Genomic DNA, 27,198 nt, shown 5'->3' with positions numbered 1-27,198 from the left:
TTTCACATGGAGTCAAATGAAGTTTTTGGGACACACCAGTTAGACTGTAAGCCCCTTGAAAGGAGAGGTCATTTGAACTTTGTAACCCCCTCTGCACCAATCACTGTGCGCTGCAGAGAGCAGGCCAATTCATGTAGAATTGCATTATCTCTGTGCTTTCAAAGGCAGTATTGTGTTCATTTCACTTTGGATTTTGGTATCCTTTGCTGTTTATCAAATGAGTTACAATAGATGCACACAGACACACTTGAAAAAAATTCTTTATTAATTTTTCACTTTTCATTACAAAATGTACGTTGCCAACAACTTGAATAATCTACTTGCTTTTTAATTTTTTTTAACCCTTTGCTTCAGGGACTCAGGATCTCCCTATCACTAATTAAGTGTCAGGAAATACCGACGGGCTGGAACCAAGGGGTCATCATTTTGCTATTTATTTCCTTCTCTCAAGCTCTGGAAAAAAATGTCCTCTGTATAAATTAAACAATGGAAAAAATGGTGTCAATTCTAGGTCATTACAGTCAACAGAATTGTAATAATGCATCCAAAATGTGTGGCCACAATATAACAGGTATACATTTTGAAGAAAGAAAGAAATGACATTCTAGCCTTGTTAAAAGGATAATGGTCCCATATTTTTTATTAACAGGTTAGCAAAACAAAATCCAATGGATTACAATATTTACATGTTATTTGAAAAATAAAGTAGTGATAAAAGCATGTCACAATCATTTTCTCTTTTTTTTTCTTTTTTCTTCTGCTTTTTTTTTTGTTTTTTGTTTTTTTTTGGTAACCATTACAAACACCCAATCCAGGTATGGAACTGTTTAAATACATTTGAAATGAGGCCAATTTAAAACAAATATGGACACAAAATGAGTATTTGTCTAGATAGTTCATACCCGCCCCCTTTCTGGTTTCCACAAGATGCTTTCCCTCCCTTGCCCCTCCCCCAAAATAAAATAAACACCCTGCAAATAAAAACCTTATAACAGCAATAAAGGAAAAGGGAAAAAATAAAAATAAAAACCATGCTTTTCAAGTAAGCACCTATTCCACAAATGCAACATCTTTCCATGGATTTTATTTGAAGCTGTGTGGGACCACTGTCTTCTCAGCAACTCCCCCTTCCCTTTCTGCCCTCCCTCCCCTCCCCCAGACCCTCCCAGTAAAAAACCAAAAACAAACAGGAAAACAAAAGGACACACACACACGCACACACACATACACACACACATACACTCATACATGCCAGCGTCCACATGGGCCCACGCATGTGGGCCCATGCACACACATCTAAAAACTAGGTTTCAATAAAAGTTCTTTCTACTTTTTTTGGAACGAAACCCTTTGTTCACAACCAGAACATACCATGTGTGTAGACTAAGATTCAGCCAAGGCTGCTCCCCTCCTGTGACCACTAACAAGGGGGAAACATAGCAGCTCTTCTTTAGATCCATTAACAAGCAGTTCTCCAGGCTCCTGGTAGGACAGACATATTTCTCATCCTCTCTAGCCTTAGGGATGTGATTCCAAACACATCCTCTTGCCCACCAAAAACAAACTTTAAGAAAAAAAAAAAGGGGAACAAAAGTTTGAAGACCACACATGAAAAGCCAGCCAATCTTAACAGAAACTATTTGTGTGAGACTGATAATATGTTAATTCAACAAGCAACAAGAACAACACACACACACACACAAATAAAAAAAAAAAAAAACGGTGACGAGGACCTCCTTGTCTGGCCCACAAGCTGCATAGCTGTGCCCTAAGTTTGGTTCTTTAGTTAAATTAAAAAAAAAGTTAACTCCTTTGTTATTTCCATGTTGAAAATCAAAACATTCCTATTCACAAGAACTAAATCTCCCTTCCTCCCCCCATTAAAAAAAAAAACAAAAACAAAAAATTCAAAACATTGTACATGAAAAAATTGAACTGTGCTGTATTTGTAACACCGCAGGTCGATAGAAAAGTAACATGTGGCTAACAAACCGGCACAATCCCCTTGAAATTAGCTCACGCGGATCTATCAAATCCTAAATTAGGGTTCAACACTAACGAACAGCTTACCTGGAATAAAGGATGACAACTCACAAACAGTTATCTAGTAATTAAAGTCTGTTTCTTTTTTTGTTTTGTTTTTTACTAAAATAATTAAAAAATCACAGTATTTTAAGAAATAAAACCCACACTGGGATTTTAAGCACAATGTTTTCCTTTCTTTAAAACTTTTTTTTTCCCCATTCACCATCTTGCCCAGCAGTTCTCTCTACATTTAACCACGACAATGACAGGTAGTACTAACAAATGCAGAGAATTCCCTTGGTTAATTTTGAGGTACTAGGAAACAGGTGACTGTTTTAAGCAAAGCAGTTTTTTTTTTCTTCCTCAAAGCGGCTGCAGTTAAGTCTGGAAAAAGCTTACTGTATTAAAACTAGAAAAACGCACCAAAAGTTGTGCGTCAAAAAGTTGTCCCCCCTACGAGACGTCTTCTTCCACTCTCGCGAAGCTTCCCCTTTCCATTAACCGTCCAAGACTCCACCACAAATCACATTGTATATAATGTGGGAGTTGCTTCCACATTCTGAAATGAATGTACTTTCCATAGTGAGGTCCGGAAGAAAGGATTCAGCGATGTAATGGAGCCACTTATTCCACCATTTAAATAACTTTAATATACACACTCACACAGGTACCAGTGCTTTGAAAATAGATCGTTCAGTCCTAAAAAGCAGCTTTGTTTCTGTCTTCTCCTTCACCCTCCCTTCCCACCCCAACCCCACCCTCCCACCCCTTCATCGATGTTCAAGTAGGGTTTGATTAAGAATCACACCAAATGCTTATTCGTTTTTGGCCTCTGCAGTCTCCAGGAGAGATTTGTCAGCAGCTACCACACAGACTGCTACTGTGTCATCCATCTCTACCTCCTCGTCGCCTTCTCTTTCTTCCGTTAATGTTATCTTAGCGTTTTCCTCCAAGTTCTCCTTTGGATGGTCATTCTCTCTACTCACTTGCTTGTTGTCATTCAGAGACCTACGAGAAATATTTACATGAGAGAGTGAATTGAACATTTTTGTTCCCCAATCAGAAAGAAACTCAACACTCCTCTTTTTTTTCTCAATCACAATAGCATCTTAGGTTTTCCTCTTACCAGTTGCCAGGAACATGCAACTGGTCATCTCCATAGCTGGCATTCTCTTTCTATGCAATAGGCTTAGGCCCTACCTTTCCAGATCTTTTAATGGTTTCCTTGTGCCTCTGACACAATTTGGTATATGCACTATGCCGCCTCCATTACTTGACCATAAATGCTAATGGCAAGGGTCATCTTATCCTTAAACCCAACAAACACACCCAGAGGTTTCTGGGATAGATATATCCACTGAGACTAAGAATATTAATAATAAATAGCGGTTCAATCAGCAAGTTAGGAAACAGGTATTAAAAAGCCTTATAGAATCAACCTTTAAGAACACTGGCTGTATTGGATCCTACCACCTTAAGATTCTAACAACATTAGTTTACAGGGATCCCTTGCGCTAAGTTTAATCAGACAAGAAGATATTAAACTCTCATTAACATCCACCAATAGTCTCCGGGAACACCCAGAGCCACTGCTCTAGATGTCCCTTACCATGATTCTGATCACTGAATATTAAGTCAAGTCTGTGTCCTATACAGATTAAGCTTGTTCTGTTTTAGCGATGACGTTATTTTCAAGGATGGTCTCTAAGTACTTTACAGATATGATCCAACCTACCTGGGAGGCCGGCGGAGGAAGCTGGCACTATCCCCAGAGGCAGGACATTTAAGGCACAAAGAGATGAATGACTTGCTCAAGGTCACTCTATGAATGAATCAGTCGCAGAGCCAGGAACAGAAGCCAAGTCTTCTGCCTCCCAGTCCAGCGCTCTATTAGAGAATGTCACGCTAGTGAAAGCTGAATTGACATTGGCCGGATAAAGCGCTACACTTCTAGATAGAAAAGTGAGGGGTTTTCATCATTTAGAAATATGGTGGTACCTTATGTGGCTAGTGGCTAGAATGACCCTATTGAAAACCAACAGAAAACAAAATAAAACAAAAGCATTCCCATTTGCTAATTTATAGTACCATGAAAACGCGTGCTGCAGACATTTCACAGAGGGGCCGGTGTCCTTTCATTTTTTTTCCTAACGGGGTCTATGGGAACTCCTAAAACATTTCCAAACAACCCTCCCGCCTCATGTTAGATAATGGAATTCCTGGGAGAGCCCACTGGGTAGAGACTTACATGCCGTGTCTCAGCACATGCCTTTCCCACTCGGAGCCCTGTGAAAATGCCCGTCCACAGAACTCGCATGGAAATCGCTTTTCAGAGCAAACCCTGCCATCAGAAAACCGCATAAGATCTGTGAGAGAGAGAGGGAGGGGGAGAAAATTAACCCTTTAAAATACAAGAAAAGAAAAACAGAATCACAGATCACCAGAAAGATTTCTATTAACTCTCACCGATAAATTTATTTTTTAAAGACCAATCTTGGATAACTTTTTCCGATATGCCATCAAACTTTTATCTATTAAAGAATGTCTCTTATGGCTGACTCAAGAACAATCCTTGAATCAGGGACCCATATCTTCCCTAAATTACTATAAACACAATCATCTTTGTCTCCTCTGCTAAGGTGGCCCTTTGTTCCTATTCTTAAGGGTTCTAATGAAGGCTTTTCTGGTCTCTACAGCCCATAGTGATCCCTCCTTTTCCTGAAATCCTATTAAGAACTTGAATTAATTGTAACATCCTTGAGGACAGGGACTAAGTCTGATGCTTTTAATGTAAGTACTTTATAGGGCCTACTACAAGGATTTTATAGGACTCTCTACTCTATAGGACCTACTACAAGGCTGGCTCTCAATAAACACTGGTTGACCAAATGAATAATTGATACAGAACACAAAACGCTCTTTCTCACAAATGAAAGTAATCTGAGGCTAGTAAGTCCCTGTAGGATCCCGGGCCTCATGATGAATTTATTGCTCCCTACCAAACAGGGCCAAAGTCTTTATGTCTATAATAAACAGCTGGGACTATTCTGCTTTCCAGTCACAAAGCAAAGAGAAGGCAGTACGGGAGGGATCATCTCCACATATCTGATCACTTTGTGCCTGCATGCACAAGATGTTACAGAAAGATGTCTCGTGCACTGAATGCCATCTGATAAAATTCGTACAGCGACATTAACTGGATAGGTGTTTCTCAGCTTCCTTAATCTTTAGCACAAAAAAGCTATGTGAATGGGGCCAGTTTCAACAAAAGATGAAACATTTTCTCACAAATTAAGAAGATCACCACACAAGCCATTAAAAATAATTGCGCAGACTATCTCGCTTGATTCTTTTCATTGGAAATGAGACAGCACCATCTGCTCCAAGCATTAATTCCATAGCAGGGATTATTTGGGCAAGAAATCAACAGAATGCCTTCCTGACTCCTCCCAAACTACATAATGAAAGAGGGGGGAGAGAGAGAGAAAGAGAGAGAGAGAGAGAAGGGATTCTGCTTGGTTTAATTTTGATCTCTTCATGCCTGGTTTCTTCACTTTAAAAATTCCAACCTAAGATCAAGCTATGGCAGCTGGGAACTGTAGTTTGTCTACAAGCTCTCTCTCTTGCTCTCTCACTTGGTCTGGATAGGATCTATATATCACATGGAAACAAATGCAAGATGCCTCTTAATAACTGGGTATGCATCATTAAAGGTCTAAATTGCAAAGGAGGGGAGGGAGCCGCTAACACTTTTCCTCTCCCATTATGAAACATGAAACCAGTTTACTTTTCTTCTAATACCCTCGGCTAAGTTTAATCATACGAGAACGGTATTAAGTATTCATCAACATCCACCAACAGTCTCTGGGCATACTGGGAGCCACCACTTTAGCGGTCCCTCACTATGATTCTGCTCATTGAAGACTTACTGCTAGCAAAAAGTTTGGAAGGCTATTGTGCGTTAGGCTTTCTCCTTGGCAAGAATGTACCTAGATAGTGGAAAATTGATTCTGGGTCTGTTCAAAGGACATTCAGACAATAGTGGCTATTCTCCTTTCATTGAGCGGTGTGGGGGGAAGGGATGATTTACGCTTGTAATTCCCATTAACATTACTGGAAGTTACTCATGTAAATCCTCCACCCTTTGAGGGAAAAATACATTCCTCCCCACCCCTAAGACTTTTTCTTTCTGTGTGGTTAAGGTTCATGAATGTGGACTACACACTCTTCAGAGAGAAGCTATCGGAGACCATTAAGCTCATTCCAGTCACACTGAGCTGGATTTATGCCATGATGCTACTGAGGAAGTGAGGAGAGGAGACACAAGAGAAAGAGAGAAAAATCTGCTCAACCCTGTCCATTACTTCACCTGTCATGTTTTCCCCTTTGTCTTCTACCACTCTGGGGTGGGTGAGAAGGGCATGGAGGACTGGAAAGGGCTACTGCCTCTGCTGTACTTTTAACCTCTAAATTCAGATGATTTTAAGTTGGAGAGATTAGAAAGTCATAACATCCAATGAGGAATAATTTATTGCCCGAAGAGAAACAGCAGGGCACACAACATCCTGAAGTGAAAGGGTCCCTTTGTAGCCACTGTCAAAAGCATACACAATAAGACAGAGAGCTCTAGTCACACCTCCCAGATGGGAAGAGTTCACCATGAAGGGAAGAATACACATGAAATGGAATTAAAACACACACACACACACACACACACACACACACACACACACTTCTAACATCACAACCCTCTCCCTAATGAAGAAGGAATGTCTACCTCTTCTGCTAAGGAAGGTTAAACATTTTAAATTCTCTTGTTTAGAGTACGCTTCTGTTAAAAACTTTTTTTCCCCTGAAATCCAGGAGAAAAAAAAAAGCAGCGCTTTGGGAGTGGCATGAGGAAGGGAGTAAAGTTTTTGAAGAGTTAAAATACTCCACTTTGTATTTCCCAATCAGTTCTTCTTTGTCGTGGGTTTTAGTATCACACTGGGATTCTGGCTTGTAAGCCAGAACTGTTCTGTTAGTGTCATGAAGAAGGAGAGGGTACTTTGGTTCTGAAAGAGGTTTGTAAGAGATCAGGAGAAAGGAAGGCCTAGTCTTCATCCTCCCATCTTTGGTGGCTAACAAAGGAGTAACAATGGAGAAGTCCTACCCCAAGAGCACTTAGGGGTCATGAGGTGGAAAAAGACCAGGTCCCCAGGTCCCCCCAGCCCAGCTTGATAGAACTAGCTACAGAAATCAAAAATATGAAACTGACACATCCCAAACTGGGCATCTTCTTATTTTCATGGAGTGGGAGAGTTCAGAAATATGAATTCTTTCACAATATAGAAAACCAACCCCACTTACATATAAACTCACAGCTACAAACATATCTGGCCTAGTATCTTAGCCATTCTTTATTTTAGTTCAACATAACTTGTCTGGTTGACCCTGCTTTATAACAGTCTTTAGCTTTGTTACGAGAACATTTTTACTTAAAAGTCTAAATAGCCAAATTAAAATATCCATGCTTATATTTGCATAACTTTCATACAGACTAACCAACACATATGGATCTACAGACAGATACAACAGATGTCTGTGGCTCCTAAAACTACATAATCTGAGGCTAGAGCAAAGAGGTGAGAGCGATTTCTGTCCTCACCTTTGCTGTTCATTTCTTCTTCCTTGTCCTCTTCGTCATCGCTGCTGGACATCTCCATTTTCTCCTTCATTTGCTCCAACTGATCCAAGTTAACTCGTCCAACCAGCTCAAAGTTACGGCTTACCTTCAAGAAATAAGTCCAAATGAGAGCCAGACCAATGAGTCATTAGAGAAAAGATTTCAAGGTAAATCTGGTAATAAATGAGCGACAGCCAAACAATTCTGTGCTATGTAATCTACCGTCCCAAAGGATCATGTCCTCCCCTCAGCCCCATGTCCACTTTTAGGGGTGGTTCTGCCCACAGCAAAAATAACAGAACTTACATTTATAGAACATTTATACCTTCACAAAATAATAGCTGATATTTACATACTACTAAAAAAATTTGCAAAAATCTTTTATATCATTTCATCTTAACCTCACAATCCTGTGACCTAGTTAGAGACATCATTATCCCCACTTTATGGATCAGCAAACTGAGGCTCAGAGGGGTTAAGTAATCTGCCCACGGTCCCACAGCTAGTAATGATTAGAATTAGGGTTTGAACCTGGTCATTCTGATTCCAGGGTTAGCACTCTGTCCACTCTACAAGACTGCTTCTCAGCAAATGTTATTCCATCTGATCTTCCCATTAGTCCTATGAAACAGGTGGTTCAAGAATTATTGTCCCCACTTTACAGATGAAGCCTAGAAAGTGAGTATGCTTGCTCCGCAGATCACACAACTGGCAAATATTAGAGCCAACCCAAATCTTCCTGATTCCAGGTCCAATGCTCTTTTTACGTACCACCCTACCGCTGATATACAGTATATTGCTTTCTACATCAAACTGTTCTTAGTAGATTATCATCATCTGAAACATAATATTTAAAGCATAGAAGAGCCCTTCCAAAGGGAAAGAGAAAATTATTCACTGATAATGACCATTAACATCAAAGACCTTGATTTCCACGCTCCCTGTAGTACAAGCCCATCTTTTAAATACTAATTGTCTCCCAATGATAATAGATGTCTATGAATCATGGAACACCACGACTTCAGGAGAATCAAAATGTTAGTTAAACTAAAGGAAAAGGGAAGGCACATGGTAAGTGTGCTCACGGAGCAGTGTGTCGCTAATCATGGCTTGGGTTCAAAAAGTGGTCAAAGATACTACATATATATGACTGGAAAATATGGTAGGCTAACTTATGTAGTGAGAGTAAAAAAAAAAAGTTGAGAATGTTGTACCAGCATCCATGAGATATTAAAGGAATTAGAGGAAGGCATCTAGCATTTTCAGTAGATCCTCTGAAGGGGACTTACAGAAAAATATGACCCTTGGGTGGGTCATATATTCATGGTGGCAAATGCCTATAATCCCTACTTCCAGGGAAGCTGAGGTTGATGGCTATCCTGAGCTCAAGAGTTTTGAGCTGTAATAGGATTAAGCCAATTGGGTGTCCACACTCAGACTGCCATCAATATGGTAAGTCCCTGGGCAAGGGGGCCTTTAGGCTGCCTAGAGAGATGTGAATTGGCCCAGGTTAGAAATGAGTAGGTCATAGATCCTGTGGTAATCAAGAAGTGAGATAAGGCCTGCACCCCAGCCTGGATGAGATAGGGAAATAAAATCTCAAAAAAAAGAATACAGATAAAAAATTGCATGACATGAGAAAGAACCTAAATGGATGAGATCACTTAAGTGTGTAAAAAGTCTAAGCTAATGTCTACACCAGTCACAAAGATGAGAGGCTCCTCCCGAATATTTCTCCTGCCTCCCAACCCTGAGTCAAGCAGAGGCCGCTTTTCTTCCTCAGCAGTCCCATGTCCCCTTTTCATCTGTCACACACCTGTTCTTGTCTACCAAGCTAGATTCCTTCCTCTTCTGGATACTTCACTGGTTCAAGGGGAACTTTATTCTAAACTCAGAATAGAATTCCAAAGACCTCTATCACCCTAGGAAGTTTGAGGATTATGGGCCACATCACAGATTATGCCCAATGATAACTACCCACTCCAGCTTGAGATGACAGCCTAAATTATAATTAGTTACTGTTATGCACAATGCACTGGACTTATTCTAGCTAGGCCTAAGTTAATCAAACATCCAACGACTTTTTAAAGGAACTCCCTAAAAGGGACTTAAAATTAAACAAGATACGTATGGACTAAAATGCTCCTACTTAGGTCACTGGTTCCTTGAGTCAGTTTTCTTCAATGACTTATTCAGCAGAAGCAGTGAGCACCATAGGCAAATCCCCAAAGTCCACAAGGGTTAATCATAGTCCAGTCAGTTCTAAGTCAATCACAAGAGGTGCCACTAGGACAATCTGGAGTGTGAGTAATGTCTAAAGAGAGATGAAGACCAGAGTCAGACTGTGGTCAACCTGGAGAAGATATTAAGTGAGTGCTTTAATTCCAAATCAACAAACAGGTCCAAGGTCCAGTACACAGGGACTCTTCCAATGGGGCTAAGGGTGAAGAACAAGGAAATTACTCTGTGGATTTGTCAACGTACGCTTGTTTGGAGGCTTTTGGTATATATTCTTTATCTGTCTCTGTGCATGACGTCTTGTTACCAGCAGGTGGGAGGTAGGGAATTAGGGATAGAAGGAAAAAACAAATCTTCTTCAAGAAGATATTAACAGGTTATTTGAATTTGTTTTGATATGCTTGTTTTTCAAAATGAACCTTCTTCATTAATTCACTGCCTTTTTGCACTTTTCTATAGTTATGTATTGCACTCAGATTCTTATACACAGATTGACACACAGATCCTAAGATCACAGGATAACAGATGTAGGCTTGAAAGGTCATCTAGGCCAATCCCCTCCTTTTATGGATGAAAAAACTGAGGTCCAGGGCAGTTAAGTGACTTCCTTAAGGTCATACAGATAACAAGCATAAGAGGAAAGATTCAAACCCAGGTCTTCATACTCTAGAGCCACTCCCCATTCCACTGCACCCTACTGCTCTCTTTTGGTAGGGCTGGTATCAAAAAACGGCCACAAGGAAAAACTATATGCTTCAAGTATTTCACATATAACCACAGAAGCTTGAGATTCTTTAAGTAAGAAAATTCTAATTAACCAGAGTGAAGATGGACTGAAAACCACTAATTCCCTGCTCTCAGCATATGGGAAAAAGTTTCATATCAGTTGCTAAATGTTTGTAAAGAGAAAATCAAGGAAAGGGGTAAACAACCAGTTGGTTCTATTGGCCAACACCCCAATGTAAAAACAGAAAGTAGAAGGCAATAAAAGGGGCGGAGCACGGTGAGAAATCAGCTTTAAAGATAAAAGAGGATGAAACAAATGGCCGCGCAATTAAAAAAAGCTAGAAAATAATATAGCCTAGGGGAGAATAGCCTAGAAAAAGAATTATCCAGTAGAAGAGAAAGATAGTATAGTATGGTGATTCTCCAAGCATGGAGCATTGAGATCCCTTTCAGGGACTCCACCAAGTCAAATACTGATACCAAGATAATAGATATAACCCACATGGACAAAAGCCCTTTGGGGAGTCCTCAATAATTTTTAAAGTAGACAAATGGGTCTAAAGACCAAAAAGCTTCATGAGAACCACTGGGAGGATATAAAGAACAATGGACTCAGAACAAAAAAAAATCATCAGATCCCAGGACTAGAGCTAGAAGTGACCTCAGAGATCATCTAATCCAATCCTTTCACTTTCCAGAAGAAAGTAAGGCCCAAGAATGGTGAAAGACACATTTAGGGCCAAATAAGCAGTAAGAATCAGAGAAAAGATGTGAATCTGGGTTTTTTCTTGACGGGAACCTCAGCATCATGTCTCTGGCTTACAGGACTTTAGCTATTGTCAGTACTTTTATTAAGCCAAAACTTCTTGGATATATGGTTTCTTCCATCCCCAACTTAGGACTAAGGAGTCTATAAAGAACATTATAAATTCATATTGACTTAATTCTGTTTAGTGACAAAAAATCTATATTTTAACCAAAATGCATTTATACCAAATACCCAGTAATATATATGTACATATATACATATATGTATGTGTGTGTGTATATATATATATGTATATACATGTGTACAAATGCATATACATACATACACATATATAAATAGGCTGCTTCAACAAATTATGGGTTCAAAAAATCATGATCTTCCTTGATTTGAAGATTTCCAAAACTAGTCCGTAGCTCTTGTGAGCAATCTTTGCTAAGGCTTAAGAAACTTCAGTTGGGGTATGAGAAGAGAAGTTATTTGGTCAGTTTTAACCTCACCTATCAAACTTTTTACTGCAGATATAAAGGTCTAAAAAGTTGAATTTTTCATGACTACTTTATTAAATTTTTCCTGGGAAGTCTTACATTACTCATTTTAAAATAATAACTATCTAGACAATTCCTTCAAAATGGTTTTTTTTAAAACTATGTACTAAAAAGATTTTTTTAAAATGTAAATTGATCCACAGCATTAGGTCATTACAATTCCTGCATGCTAAGGGATCACACAGCATCTCTCTTAAATGCAAAAGCAAGCCACATTTTTGCTTCCTGGGACCATGGACACTTGCACAAGAGAAGGAAGAAGGATTCTCACATGTATAAAGCCTTCTTTCCTTGTGGATTCTCTTTCCCTGATCTTGAGATCAGACTTTTGGTCTGTATGGTAATATTTCCATTCTAACAATTTCTCTAACATCCCCTTAGGCCTGTAGAGATTAAAAAAAGAGTGTATTGTTCTGCTACCTCAAAAGTTTCACCTCAGAATAGTGGAAGAAAATCTAAAAGTTTTAGAGTTACAGGAAAGCTAGAAATTGGCTCCTCTCCTGGTCCTATGTAATCGATATCTTTATAGAAACTGAAGAATGCATTTTTTTTATTGAAAGGTAACCTGACATTGATAAGAAAAAAGTCCCTAAATATAACAAAAGATTGACAGCAGCACTTTTTGTGATAGTAAAGAATTGGAAACAAAGCAGATGCTCACTAATTGAGGAATGGCTAAGCAAATGTATAATGGAATACTGCTATGCTGTAAGGAATGACATATGTAATGAATACAGAGAAGCCTGGAAAGATCTATATGAACTGATGCAGATTAAAGTAGGCAGAGCTAAGAAAACAATATATACAGTGACTATAAAAATGTAAATGGAATAAACAACCACACACCAAAAAAATCAAAAGTGAATGCAACAAAATGATAATGATCTAGCACAACTCAAATGAAGAGATATGAGAGAAAACCCTTCCTCTGAAATGGACTGTCTAATCCAATCTTATCATTTTACATGAGAGGAAATTGAGGCTCAAATGCATTAAATGACAAAGGTTATATGGCTGGTGAGTGGCAAAGCCAAGACTAGACCATTATTCTGTACCATGCATTGAAAATTAAGTTCTCAGGGGAGTTTTCACCCCAACCTACCCCTTCGTGGAGATGAGAGGGCTACAGGTGTTAGACACTGCATATGTTTTTAGAGTTTTGTCCTTATTTCTTTTCCTCTAAAAAATACTATTTGTTATATGGGATGGTTCTCTAGGAGGGGAGGGGGAAGGGAAGAGATAATAGAGATCTATGTATGTATGATGTAAGACATAATGATGTAAAAAACAGCAGAGAGCAATAAAAACTTACCTGAAATAAAAAGAAAGGTAATCGGAATTCAGAAAATTAAGGTAGAAAGAGTGAGTGATAACAGAGACATATACAGAGACTGTAACAGTGGGAATTACAAAAGCGGCAAATTTAAGCTGGATGTAAGAAAGCAAACACTTCTTGCCAGTGCAAGCTGGGTATAAGTGAAATGGGTTGCCTTAGAAGGCAGGATGTTTCTTCTTGCTTGTGATTTTCACTTTTCACTTGTCAGCTACGTACTAAAGGGAATTAAGTCTTTATCAGGAATGGGGTGGCCTAGATAGAGAGGACTAGTAAGAGGCTTTCTAGATTAAAAAAAAAATAATTCTGCAACAGAGGCCTCCAGAATCATTTAACCAATCATTTTATGCAGACAGAGGACCAGACTGGATTTAACGACTTACATGACTAAGGACACATAAACAGTATCAGGGCTGGAATCTGAACCCAAATCAAATGACTTGAAATAAATTGTGTTTTCCACTATGCTAGTCTGATTCTCATTCAAGGTGAAATAGCACCATTTCATAATCTAGGTAAATTTTAATTTAATTAAATTCTCATTGGTCTGGTGTTTCTGGAAAGTCACCTCACCAACCTTAGGACTGAAGTCAAGCCCTCTAGGCTTGAGAGGTTATTTACAGTTAACTGTCACTAACGTGTACAAACTTGGTGTGTGTATGAACGGGAATTGCTAAACTCCCAAATATGATATAAACTTCCACTGTGGCACATGATAGAATTCCCATGTGGCAAGTTGTTCTGAGCAAAAATCCCATGAGAATTTAATTTTCGATGTACGGTATAGAGAAAAGAGACATCAGGAGACAGAAAAAAGTGGGTTCTCGTCTTGGCTTTGCCACTCACCAGCCATATAACCTCTGTCATTTAATGCTTTGGGGCCTCAGTTTCCTCTCATGTAAGGTGATAAGAGTGGACCAGACAATCCCCTTCAGAGACCGCTGGCATTCTGTGAAATATTGTCAATGAAATATGTATCTTTGGATCCTACGAGGAAACCAAACACATCTTCAGTTGTAATAAGTGTCCTGCCAATATTAAAATGCCTCTCACTGGCACAAGTTAGACATTGGCATACTGGTACCAAGAAACTGCAACCTGCAATGTTAAGCACTTTAGACTCAGAGTTCTTCTGCTGAAACCCCTGTAACGTATGTATCGTGACTAAAGGCTGCCAAACCAGCATCTTGGAGTCACCAAATACCGCAAGTGACCATACACAAAATACACTAAATAGCTTCACTGGTCGACAAGATGGCATGTGGAGATGAAGGAAAAAACTGACTAAAGGCTCCATCAGAACAATCTTTTTTTTTCTTCTGCATCAGCATTTGTCGATTATTGAAGATGCACGCTGGCAGGAAGATTTTAAATTTCTAAGAATATCATTCTGCCTGTACAGCAGGCAGTCTTTGAACAAGGTTCTTTTGTAATCAAAATAATATGAATGGGTGAAGCGCTATGCATTGTGGGATTACATACGGATGGACATCTTTGTAGGGGGAGGAATCATGAATCTGGTGGTAACCACACCTCCACCTGCTTTTTGTGTTAGACACCGAACAGGTAATGACCAATATGGTGCCTTCCAAGCACCATGAGGCACCAAGTGCCTGCCCTGATTCTCCCAGGTGTTCCACTTTCTTCTTCTCCCTAAAATGACGCTGCATGTACCTTGTATGTTTTTTTTCTATTTGTTGATCTATAGATGTGCTGTTTTCTCATGGCACGATATGAGCTCCTTTGTAGGGGGCGAGGGTGGAGGGGAGGTGTAGTTTTTATCTTTGTATGACCAACACCTAGGAGAGCAACAGGAACATAACACTTGCTTGTAATTCTCACTGAACTGAATTAAATGGAACCACTGTAAACTTGTGAAGTCCTACAGGAGATGGAAGATAGTGAAGTATTTGTTTTATTGGCTTAAACATTCAAACAACAGGAAAACAGCATGGGAGATCAAAGAGGACAAACAACCACTTCTGCATATACTACATTCCCTTGGCCTAAACCAGCATTTTACCAGCATCATGAAACTGGGCACTTTCCAGAATTCTACGGAAGAGGAAAAGCGGTAAGGAAACCCGCTCAGGTCAATACCAACAGCTCACACTAATGATACTTTCAAATTCGCTAAGTCCTTTACAGGCATCATGACAACTTTGGAAAGCAGATGCTTTTATTAGTAATCCCATCTTACAGATGGGGAAATTGAGGCTGAGAGGGCTAAGTCAGGGTCAGAAAGCTAGCAAATATGTGAGGTGGGGTTTGAACCCAAATCTTCTTGACTCTTAAGTTCAGCGCTGTACATTTCTGTCTTCAGGAAGAATGTAAAGCATTCAGATAATATTAACATTAGATGGGGTACAGTGATGATGATGTAATTAAAAACAAAAACCACTTTGTTCAGGAAACAATAATGATGTAAGATGTTAAAATATCTAGACGTGCGAAGAATAAAGTAGGTGATGACAAGGTCTTCTGGGTTCAATTTCAGGGTTCTTTAACGACTGTTAAGTGAGTTGCATCCTAGATCAAAAATCTGTCAGCCATTCCTTATCATATGGACAAGGGAAAATCTAGGCAGTTAGGAGGTGTGATGGATAGAGCACCAGGCCTGGGATCAGGAAGACCCGAGTTGAAATCCAGCTTCAGATACTTACTAGCCCCAGGCAAGTAACTTACTCTCTCTGCCTCAGTTTCCTCAACTGTAAAATGAGCTGGAGAAGAAAATGGCAAACCACTTCAGTATCTTTCCCAAGAAAACCCTAAACGGGATCATTTAGAGTCAAACGCTACTCAAATGACTGAACAGGGAAAAATCTACTGTTCTTGAGAATTGAAGGATATAACTGGTTAAAATTAGTACAGAAGAAAGTAAAACGAAAGACTTTATTAAGAAACAAGGCGAATTTAAGAGTCAGCCAGTTCATGCTGCTGTACATCTTTTAGATCCAAATCCTTCTATTCAAGATCAGAACTTATGTGATAAAAAGAATTGTAGAATTTGACTTGGGAAGGGCTGGGAGGAGAGGAAAAAAAGATGTTTCCATGGCTTCAAATTTCCTGGAAATTTTGTCTCTACATTATACAAATACTGCCAACGTGGCAGCAGCTACTGATTTCAATTTCATTTACGTTTTCTGACCCTGCTTAGCTTTTGGTAGGAATGCTAATGAATAGCAAAGTGACAGAAAGGCAGGTAACCCAATGGAGAAACAGTAGTATCAAGAGGCCTAGATAATTTACTCACTGAATAATCACACTCTGTATAATTGAGAGTTGCCCTTCATTATCATTTGCCCTAAGAGAAAAGGTTCATGGTTCTTATACTATAAAATTTTTTCACTTGAAAATGGGGGTAATTTTAACTGCCCTTCCTCTACTTTACCTTGTGAGGTTTAACAAGGTGAGAAAAATACTTTCTGTTTTCTAAGAAAAAGGCACATTTGTGTTAACCACCTTTTAAAAAATCGTTACTACTACCATTCTTACATGCAAACCAGAGTCACATCCATATAGATCTTCAAAAGCATAACCAAGGTTATAGGCTTCCCAGGAGCACTTCAGAAGACTACATTAACTATCCAGCCCTGCTCAATGATAGTCCTCGAAAAAAAATTAAATTCTAAAGACATTCAGGACTGCAGGGATTTTAAGCTAGAAGGGACTGAGAGGTCATTCAACCTCTTCATGTTACGGATGAGAAGATTGACACCCAGAGAGGGGAAGGAATTTGTCCAAGCTCACACAGCTAGTAAGGGGTACTCGGTTCCTGTCACAGTCCACAGAAACACACCATTAAGGGACACAGGGTTCAAAAGGCACATGAGGCTATTTAGGGAGGGAGCCTAAGGCTTTTGCTAACATTATTCGCTCTGCCTGGGATGCCCTCCCTTCAACTCTTCCTTTGCAATTTGTATCTATTTCTTAAAGCCCAGCTCACATTCCAGCTCCTCTAAAAAACTCTTCCCTAATCCTCTCTAGCTCAGGAGTGGTCCCCACCTCGGACCTCACATAGCATTTATTTTAAGGATAGATAGAGATGACACCTGTGATTTCACCGATTTGAGAAACTCCTAAGTTCTGAACTCCATTTAGTAATGCAAGTCTGCCCCCTGCTAGTCTCACATACCTGCTTGTGGGCACTGAGGTGTTAAGTGACTTGTCTGGCGTTATAAAGTCAGTATACATTGGGGGTGAGTATTGAACCCAGGCCTTTCTAGCTGCAAAGGCAACTTTCTGTCTACTATATCACATTGCCTTTCAAGCCCTTCATAATCTCTTGGTAGAGTCTAAGCTTCACGAGGAAAAGGGGTAGGCAAACTGTGGCCTTCTAGGTCCTTAAGTGTGGCCTTTTGACTGAATCCAAATTTTACAGAACAAATGCTGCAGGTTCCCGACCCCTGACTAAACTTTTTATCTCCCTTAGCAGCTAACATTGTACCATTCATGCTGTGAAGCTTAAAGAATGTTTACTGAATGAATGAGCAATAAACCACACTTGCAGTTTGCATTGAGAATCCTGGTGTACTACTTGAAGCAATACAGCAGTTTCTCATTGCAGGATCTAACCCTAGAACTCATTTGCATATCTGATGTTCTCTGGGCTTCTATCACATTAGTAGGTAACCACATTAATCTGTATCACGCAGGATTAGTGGAGTCACACATTTCCAGCAACACATTTAGAAGGGCCCTAAACTGGGTCACTATTGATTTCTCAGTGATTGGTCTCAGTCTTGAGTATTCCAAGATGGAGAAAAGCCTTAAAAGTTCCCCTACGTGTAGAACACACTGACATCCAGTCTGGTTTCCACCTTTTGCTCTTCACTACCACAGCTGGCTTCAGGAAAGAAATAAACAGGGAAGAAGTTCTATTCTTCCTTTGTCCACTTTCACAGCCATGTATGAGAGATCGGGTGCCACACGGTGGTTGTCAGAGTGGGTAAGTAAGCAAGAGGTACCCATCTAAACAGAGTATGGTTGTGAAAAGATGCCAAAAGCCAGGCTATATCAGAAGGAATGCCCAAGGGTATATGTGCGTTAGGGAGGGAAGGATGAGCAAGGGTCCGCTGTCAATCCGTTGATCAGACAAGCATTTATTCACATTCATAAATGTTTGGGAAATAAAAGAGAATTCCTTCTCCTAAGCTTCTGAATTTTCACATATATTGGAAAACATGAATTTAATTCACTTTGAATTCAATGTTTGCTGAGTGCCTACTATGTGTAAGGTACAAAAACTGCCCCAAAGCAAAAAGAGCAAATGAAGCTCAACTTTCTCCCAACAAGCACAACTTTAATCCTTATAGGAGAATTGTTGGGGGTTGTACTGGTTTTTTTTTTTTTCATTTTAATCACAAATTTTTTAAGACCAATTAAAAAAAAGTCTCCTGTCTCTCACCTATAGAGATATAGGGAATGGGAAACTCTGTTCAAAGGGCTTAGTGCAGGGGTGGGGAACCTACAGAGTCAAGACCACATGTAGCCCTCTAGGTCCTGAAGTGCAGCCCTTTGACTGAATCCAAACTTCACAGAACAAATGTGTCAGTTCACTCAAAGGCCACACTTGAGGACCTAGAAGGGTTTGTTCTGTGAAGTTTGGATTCAGTCAAAGGGCTGCACTTGAGGACCTAGAGGGCCCCATGTTGCCTTGAGACTGCAGGTTCTCCACCCCTGGCTTAGCATAATTCCTTGCATATTGTAGGCACCCACACTAATTTGTAGAAGGGATAACTTTTTGAACTATTAGAGTATTCTGGTTAGGTTTTTTAAATTTACTTTTCCCTCACAATGTGAGCCACAGTATCCAGGTGCTTTCAATAGTACATGAAAAACAAGGTGCCAGACATTCTATGTAAGGCCCACTTAATGCACAACCCTGCCCACAATCAGTTAAGCTTGAGAAGAGGTTTTAATTACAATTCTCTTCCTTCTATTATTTACTTTCCCAAGCTGCTACTTTACAATTTGTCGTGTGTGTGTGTGTGTGTGTGTGTGTGTGTGCATGCATGCATATATTACTCATCTCAATCATTAGCAGATATTCAGACACATGCAAGTATTTTTAAAATCCATTTAGTCCACCATCTCTCTTTCTATGTCATAGATGTGACTCAATGACTCTCACCCCCAATCCCAGGTGTCTCCCAGGACCGTACCTTATGTTCATCGCGAAGGTGGCCGTCCAGCTCCTCCGTGTGTTTGGTCTCGTAGTAGCAGAGTTGGCATTTGTAAGGTTTTAGTTCATTGTGCTTCTCGATGTGCTGCTGCAGGCTCTCGTCACTGGAGCAGGTGAAGGTACACTTATCACAGCGGAAAACTACTCCCTGCAAGTATTTTGACAGTTTGGAACGGCACACTTCAATGGGAACTACTCGCTCTTCTGCAGAAACAAAATGGGGGGAAAAGATGGAAATTTTTTACTGGAGAGAAAGTAGATGCTTCTCAAAAACAGCAACAACAAACAAGGAAAAATACAAGAAGCCCTTCCTCTGCGGGTGTATGGGAACGCGACATACCCCCACATCCATACATTCTTAAATTTCTAATTTTCTCTTTAAATACTCCACAAGTTTACATCTTGGCTGTAAAATCTCAACTTTATGAGATAGAATCCGTACAATTTCATAACCAAGTAATCACAGATGTTTTTGTTTAAAAGCTTCTTTTCCTGCTAAGTTTTGGTTTGAATCACCAATACAAGGTGCTAATCTTTTATATGCTAATCTGTTACACGTTTATCAGCAGAAACCATAAGAACATTCACACTACTAGATTTCAATGAGTGTAATGATCTACGGGGCTGTATTTGGAGGTTTTGCCTATACATGCAGTTGTCATTTATTATAAAAATTTCTAAATAATTGGTTTTGATAGGTTCACTAACAATGATGAAGTTTCACCACTTATAAATAGTAATATAAATCCTTCCATTAGTTTAATCTCAATGTGTACTGTGTAAAGACAGGGACTCAAGATTTGAAAGCAATATATGTGTGTGTGTGTATACGTATGTATATATAGTATATATGAGAGATATATACATATAATATATAATTTCTCACCTGAAATATTAGATGTACTCAGCAAAGCTTTACTAAATAGGATGGAGGGGAAACTGAGAGCTCTGAGTTGAGCTTTCTACTATGTAGTGGAGGTGGGGAGGTGGAGGTGGTGATATATACATAGATTATCCAGTACTTTTTTGGGTATGGACTTGTGATTTCATCAGTGTGGTCACTTCTGGTATTGAAACTCTGAAACTCACCGCTAACATCCTCCTTGCAGACTAGACAAAATCAATTTCAGCTCAAAGACTAGTTCAGTATCCCCTGTGTGTTGTGCTCTGGCAACATAAGAAAGTCTTTCTGCCCTCAAAGGGTTTGCATTCTACTGGTGTTTTAGAGAAGTGCCTATGGCAAAAAGCTAATTGGAAATTAAATGACTTACTTATGCTCACAAAGCTATGTGCATCAGAGGCTAGAACTGAACCCAGGTCTTTAGTTTCTGTTCAGCCTCTATGTACATCGCATCTCTAATAAGTGAATTAAAAGGTCTACTTACCACCCAATTGTTGTGATGTTGTTACCAGTCTGCTAATAATAAGAACCACTATTTACATATATATATATATACATATATATACATATATATACACACACACACACATTTACACACATATACATACACACACATACACACAAAGTGCCTGGTGTAGTCAGTGCTATATAAATGCTCATCTTCTCTCCCTTCTCCCCCCTTTTAAGGTTTACAATGTGCTTCACAAATACTATCTAATTTTATCTTCTCACAACCTTGGGAGGCTGTTGCTATTATTATCCCCCACTTTACAACTGAGAAAACTGAGGCAGCAACAGAATAAGTTAAATCTGACTCTCCATGACCCCATTTGGGGTTTTTATAGCAAAGATACTGGAGGGGTTTGCCATTTCCTTCTCCAGCTCATTTTACAGATGAGGAAACAGAGGCAAACTGGGTTAAGTGACTTGCCCAGGGTCAAACAGCTAGTAAGCGTTTGAGGCTAGACTTGAACTCAGGTCTATCACTCTATCCATTGAGCCACCTTCTTGGCTAACCAAAGATCATCCTAACATGTTGGGTGTGAGAGGGTTCTATGACTGAAACTTCATAACTCATGACGAGTGCCCTCTCTGAGATAGATTCAGATTAACTGTCCCTTCTCTGATTGACCAGTTACATCCTGGCTGAGAAACGAAAAAGCCTTCAATATTTTATTCAGTAATATGCAACATCCAACGAAGCAGGTCTGTCTGATAAAATGGTTGCAAATAAAATACTTGAAGTGTGTGTGTGTGTGTGTGTGTGTGTGTGTGTGTGTAAGTATGTGTGGGAGAATCTTCATCTGATTGCCTTCTGACAATCTGTAATCTGATTGTCAAAAGTTTGAAAAAAAAGTGGGGGGATTTGGGTGGGTTTCCCTGTTAACATACCAAATGCTATAAAGCTAGAGATGAATGTGCCTTGTTGATTTTGCACTGCCTCACCCTTGTGTTTAACTGTTCAAATTAAATTTCACACCAGTCTGCCTCAAGTGTTAGCACACAAGCCAGATATCCATAACTGGGATAAAATTAAAATCTGTGCTATTTATGTAAGGCTCAAATATAGCACAAGTTTTCCTGCTGTGTCTGGATTTTAGAAGTAGATGAAAGTTTACAAATGGACTCGGAAAACATATATTTACATGATTTAGGAATGGTAATGTATTATTAAGTCACAGGAAGCGTCGGATACCTTTTATTCTGTGAATCGTGGAGTGGCGACACTTTTGGAGCCTTGCTATTTCCTGTGCTGACACAGTGCTACCCATCTTCTCTGGGCTGTTGGAAGATTTTAGAATTCCCTAAGGGTTTTCCCCACCCAACAGATCACATCTAAGTTCTTACTGCACGGCCCCATCTTGGGAGTCGGGGACTGCTTCTGCTAATTGGCCAGGGGTATGCTGGGCAGAGAAACGACGGCAGGCAAAGTCTTGATGGCATTCCCAGGAGTTTGCAGGTGTAATTTATTTTCTGTACACCATGAGATAGCTATTTATCTAAAATAGCACGTGCTTATACAGCATACATAGGTGTGTGTATTTGTACAGTGTATGTATGACTATATGTACATATAGCTATAGACACTATCTATCCATAGATGGATAAATAACCCACAGTGTTTGCACATGGTTCATATAAAAAACCCCCCAAATGAGAAATTCATAGGGATCTGTGTATGTATGTGTGTGTATATATGTGGGTATATAAATATGTGTGTGTGTGTATACAGGTGTGTATGCATGTGTATATGTGTGTATATATGTCTGCATGCACGTGCATGTGTGTGTATATGTGTGTGCATGTATGTGCATATGTTAGTATAGAGGTGTGTATATATGTGCAGGTATGTATGTGTGTAAATACATATATACAGATATATATGTACGTGTATATAAATATATACATATAAACATACTGCTTCTCATTTAGACAGCTGGCCAGACAGACAGACAGACAGATGTGTGTATATTCATGGGTATGTACCGGTATCCATATGTACACTCATTTGCAGGCGCGCATCTGTATCATATAATAAATACAGTGGTAGCTTGATGGCACAGTCGGTAGAATATCAGGCCTGGAGTCAGGAAGACTCGAGTTCTGATCTAGCCTCAGATACCTGCTAGCTGTGTGACCTGGTCAAGCCGTTTAACCTTCGTTTGCTTCAGTTTTCTTATCTATAAAATGACAGTAGGAATAGCCTCTACCAGGGTAGCTAGGTGGTGCAGTGAGTACAGCACCAGTCCTGGAGTCAGGAGGACCTGGGTTCCAATCCGGCCTCAGATGCTTGACACACTTACTAGCTGTGTGACCTCGGGCAAGTCCCTTAACCCCAATTGCCCTGCCTTCCCCCCCTCAAATAAATAGCCTCTACCTCCCAGGGCTGCTGAGGGGATCAAAAGGTAGGAATTGTAAAGCACTAAGCATAGTGCCTGGCATTTAGTCAGTGCTATATAAATGCATATAAATATATTATTAGCATTATTATTATTACACGAACCAATGAAGGTCAGTCATCTGTAAAATTACACCAGCTCTGTCAAATGAGCTAGTTGTCAAAGGCATTTTCATGGAAAAAAAATATACATCGGAGAGACCCTCTCCACTATCCAGTTTTAAGATTTCTTGTTAACAAACAAACAAAAACAGTACAAGAAGCTTTGGTTTAAACTAGGTTACAGGATTTTAAATATGATCATGGGATCTGGTGCTAGACAGTAGGAGGGCTTGGGTGTGTGGTCTGGGGGCCCCTGTGGGGTCCAGAGGTCAAACTATTTTTATAATAATAATAGCGAGACATTTTAATTTCCAATGTGGTAAATATCAAAAACACATAAACAACAGCTATTGAGGAAAGATCCTCGATAATTTTTAAGAGTATAAAGGGGGTCCTGAGACCCAAAAGTTTGAGAATTGCTGATCTACTTGTAGAACGCCGTTGATTTTTATAGACTATGAAAGGGAGACTCAGAGTTTCAAACACTTGTTCAAACTGTAACGCAGAGCTTTAAGAATTCAGTGTTAGTGTAAACATGGTCCTCTAACTACACGATCAAAGAATTTAGGGCTAGAAAGGCCCTTAAAGAAGATTCAACCCACTCCCCCTTCCTCTTTTACAGATGGGTAAACTGAGGCCAAAAGAGGGGAAATGCTTTGCTCCAAGGCGCAGGAATTACAGAGCACAGCCAGGATTAAGTGGGCTCTCAACTCCTAATCGAGTGTTCCTTCATTAACCTACAAGCACTCTGTATTAACCTCCACTCATGGAACAATAAAATGACAAACAAGCACACACGATGGTCTTTCTCTCGTGCATAGAGTAAGAGTAAAGGGAAGGAGAAGCAGGTACAATAGAAAGGGAACCAGTCTCTATGGGTGGGTTTCTTTTATTCTTAAGGCTGTCATTGGAAGGATATTATACAACTCACATCTGGGACCTCATCTGGAAGTCTTACTACCTTTGAGATCATTAAATTTTTAAAAATTTCTAATCATTTTCAATTTCTGACCATTTTCTCTAATCATTAATCATTTTAGCTCACTGTCTCAGAAGAGAAAGACAACTAATTTTTCCATATTACACCCTCTTATTTCATGAATCTCCAAGACAGTGGTCAAGGCACTCTGCCTACCCCCTTAATGCTCTTCATAACAAATAATCCTAACTCTCTCAACCTTCCCTTCGCAATTGGCTCATCATTTCAGACAGTTGTTTATGTAATTAATTTCTAGTGTTGCTATGCATGTCTTGTGTTATCACACACAACAATACAACAACTAGTAACCACGACATCGTCCTACCTTTGCACAGCACTTTCTACCGTTCGAAGTTCTTTCTAACTTATTTCATCTGAACCACACATCCCTCTATACTAGGTTAATATTGTATTTACCCCTAATTAGAGATGATGAAAGTAAGACACAGAGAAGTTTAATGATCCTCAGACTTTGAGCTGGAAGAGATCTCAGTGATCATCTGATCCCACTTCCTTATTTTATTACTGAGTAAACTGAGGCCCAGAAGAGTGATATGTGACTTGCCAAACCTCTCAGAGGTTTTAAGTAGTAGTGTGTCTGATTCCAGAGCCAGGAGTGAGTGGTTACAGCGCTGGCCTTGGAATCAGGGAAAGCCGAGTTCTAACCTGCCTCAGACATTTCACAGCCGTATTGACTTCTCAGCCTGTTTCTTCCTCTGGAAAGGGAGGAGGATGGTAGCACCTACCTCCAGGCTTGTTTGGAGGATCCAGTGAGATAATGAATGTAAATCACTTTGCAAACCCTAAAAGAGCTATATAAATGCTACCTGCAGTTGTTACTACTACTACTACTACTTTACACTGTCTCTCATGGATTAGCCCACGTAACAAAGTGATTACAATGGAACCAGAACCATGAACCTCTTAATTTAGCTTGGTGTCTTTTTTCCCTACACCACGATGGAAATAAGTGGATGATGAATGAACAATTTTTAACATTAGTATTTACATGGTGTTTATCTTCAATCCTTTAGAACTACAAAGATTACAGATTTTTGTAATAATAGTTTACATTTAAGTTGTCCCCAAAGTGTTTTGTTTTGACACACAAAGTAATTTTTCCCCCTTATTTATTCTGAAAATGAAGGCTTCCCATTTCTACTATAATGCATTTGCCATGTGGTCACTTTTCCAGGACATTATGGAAATACAACCTGTATAAAAACTGAGCTTTTCTTCCTTTTAAAAATGTAGGGGAAATGACCAAGATTTTCAGCTAACTAATCTGACAAGCCAGGGAAATTATGGACAGTGTTCTCAATGAATAGGCTTATTCATATTGGAGGTGAGTAAACAGCATAAAAAGCAAGGGGAGGGGAGATGGATATTTATACTTATGGACTGAAAGGTGACCTGTCTCCACGGTTCAGGTTTCAGAAGGGACAGCAGCCCTTCTGGGTCTTTTTTTGCCTTCACACCCTTCAAAATTAACCTGAGCATGGAAACAAGGTCTGGATAATAGTCATCCTAACCTGGTTTACTGGACAGGGCTGGTTGCAATAATATTATTATTTTACTGGTTCAACTGCATGATGAATTATGACTCTCATCTCCTCCTACTCCAAAGGTTCTGGGTACTGTCATGGGACATAAAACCAAAGAGGAAAAAAAAAAGCCCTCTGAGGAAAGCCAGTTGGAGCCACACACTAAAGCATTTATGCAAAGACGTAATGGAGTTGAGGAGTGTGATGAAAAGCCTACTACAGCACCGTATCAAAACATCTGCACCATTACAACTACAGAGGGGCTCACTGCTGTTCGAATCAGTAAAAAGCCACATCACTGTGGAGTCCAGAATTACCAAGTAAAAATTCTTCCTGAAAGAAAGACCGCAACATACAAGGGCTTCCTCTCCAGGATGTGCCAAGTCTAAATGAAGCAGGACCAGATTTGGAATTCATTCACTCCAGCAAACTTTGTATGCAAATTACTATTGCAGAGGCATAAATCTTTCTTTTTGCCAAACCAAGGGTCCACCCATTCCCTGGGTCCAGCCAAACAAGTAAGGAAGAATGAAGTAATGCAAGCCATTAAGGGTGGGGGGGGGGGAAACCCCAACAACAACAACACATCAAAACTCAAAACCCAACAACAGCCCTGAGACATAGGTAATTCCTGATGCTTGCCACAAGACAACTAACCACCCTGGCGTTGGCATGAGTTGGAAGCAATGTGTCCAAAGTGAATAGACCAAAGTATTTTGGTAGGTTGGACTGGAACATATAATTTCATCGAGCAAAATTAAAGGCCAAGAATAAATACTCAGTACAGTTGTACCCTACTTTAAGAAAATTTGATACTGAACAGATAAATTAGTGGAGATGATCCCCACTGTAACCTCATCTAAAGTCTTTTTTACTTGGTCACCATGACATGAAAGTGACTCTGGGCTCTCCAAGGCCAAGACAGCTGAGTACAAGCTCTGGTGGGTCTTACCCACCTGGAAAGCTTCTGATGTAGTACAAAGAGCTCTACATTCAGTGTCAGAGAACGTGGACTCAAATCCCAGCTGTTTCTCACTACCTGTACAACCTTGGGCAAGACATTTAACTTCCTCAGGCCACAGTCTCCTTATCTCTAAAAGGAGAGGGGAGATAGACTAGATGAGCTAAGGCCCCTTCCAGCTCAAATTCCCATAAAAGCATTAGTAAATGTTGAGTTACAAGATGTACTTTGTTGATTAAGGAACAAACACAGGGAAGGCTGGTTACTAAGTGGTGATGAGACAGTTTTTGTTTGTTTGTTTTGCTACATTAACTCATGAAGACCATT

The 27,198-nt window shown here is 39.7% G+C and overlaps 1 protein-coding gene across 4 annotated transcripts in view; it reads right to left on the bottom strand.

Moving 5' to 3' along the window:
• Window positions 1-1,193: 1,193 nt before the first annotated feature.
• Window positions 1,194-27,198, bottom strand: part of ZNF462 (zinc finger protein 462) — an 87,315-nt gene continuing 61,310 nt past the window's right edge. For 2 of the 4 annotated variants that reach the window (XM_036738445.1, XM_036738447.1), the window contains 4 exons: window positions 19,466-19,689; window positions 7,673-7,796; window positions 4,274-4,391; window positions 2,803-3,033 (listed from right to left, as the gene is read on the bottom strand). In XM_036738445.1, coding sequence (XP_036594340.1) covers window positions 2,841-3,033; window positions 4,274-4,391; window positions 7,673-7,796; window positions 19,466-19,689 — 659 coding nt within the window. In that variant the 3' untranslated portion in view covers window positions 2,803-2,840. Of the gene's footprint in view, window positions 3,034-3,760; window positions 3,913-4,273; window positions 4,392-7,672; window positions 7,797-19,465; window positions 19,690-27,198 lie in introns of all 4 variants that reach the window. The other 2 variants (XR_005009127.1, XM_036738446.1) reach the window with 2 other exon arrangements.

This window comes from Trichosurus vulpecula, chromosome 9 (genome assembly GCF_011100635.1).
Source record: "Trichosurus vulpecula isolate mTriVul1 chromosome 9, mTriVul1.pri, whole genome shotgun sequence".
Taxonomy (NCBI): Eukaryota; Metazoa; Chordata; class Mammalia; order Diprotodontia; family Phalangeridae; genus Trichosurus; species Trichosurus vulpecula.
This window is presented reverse-complemented; position numbering and strand designations above follow the sequence as displayed.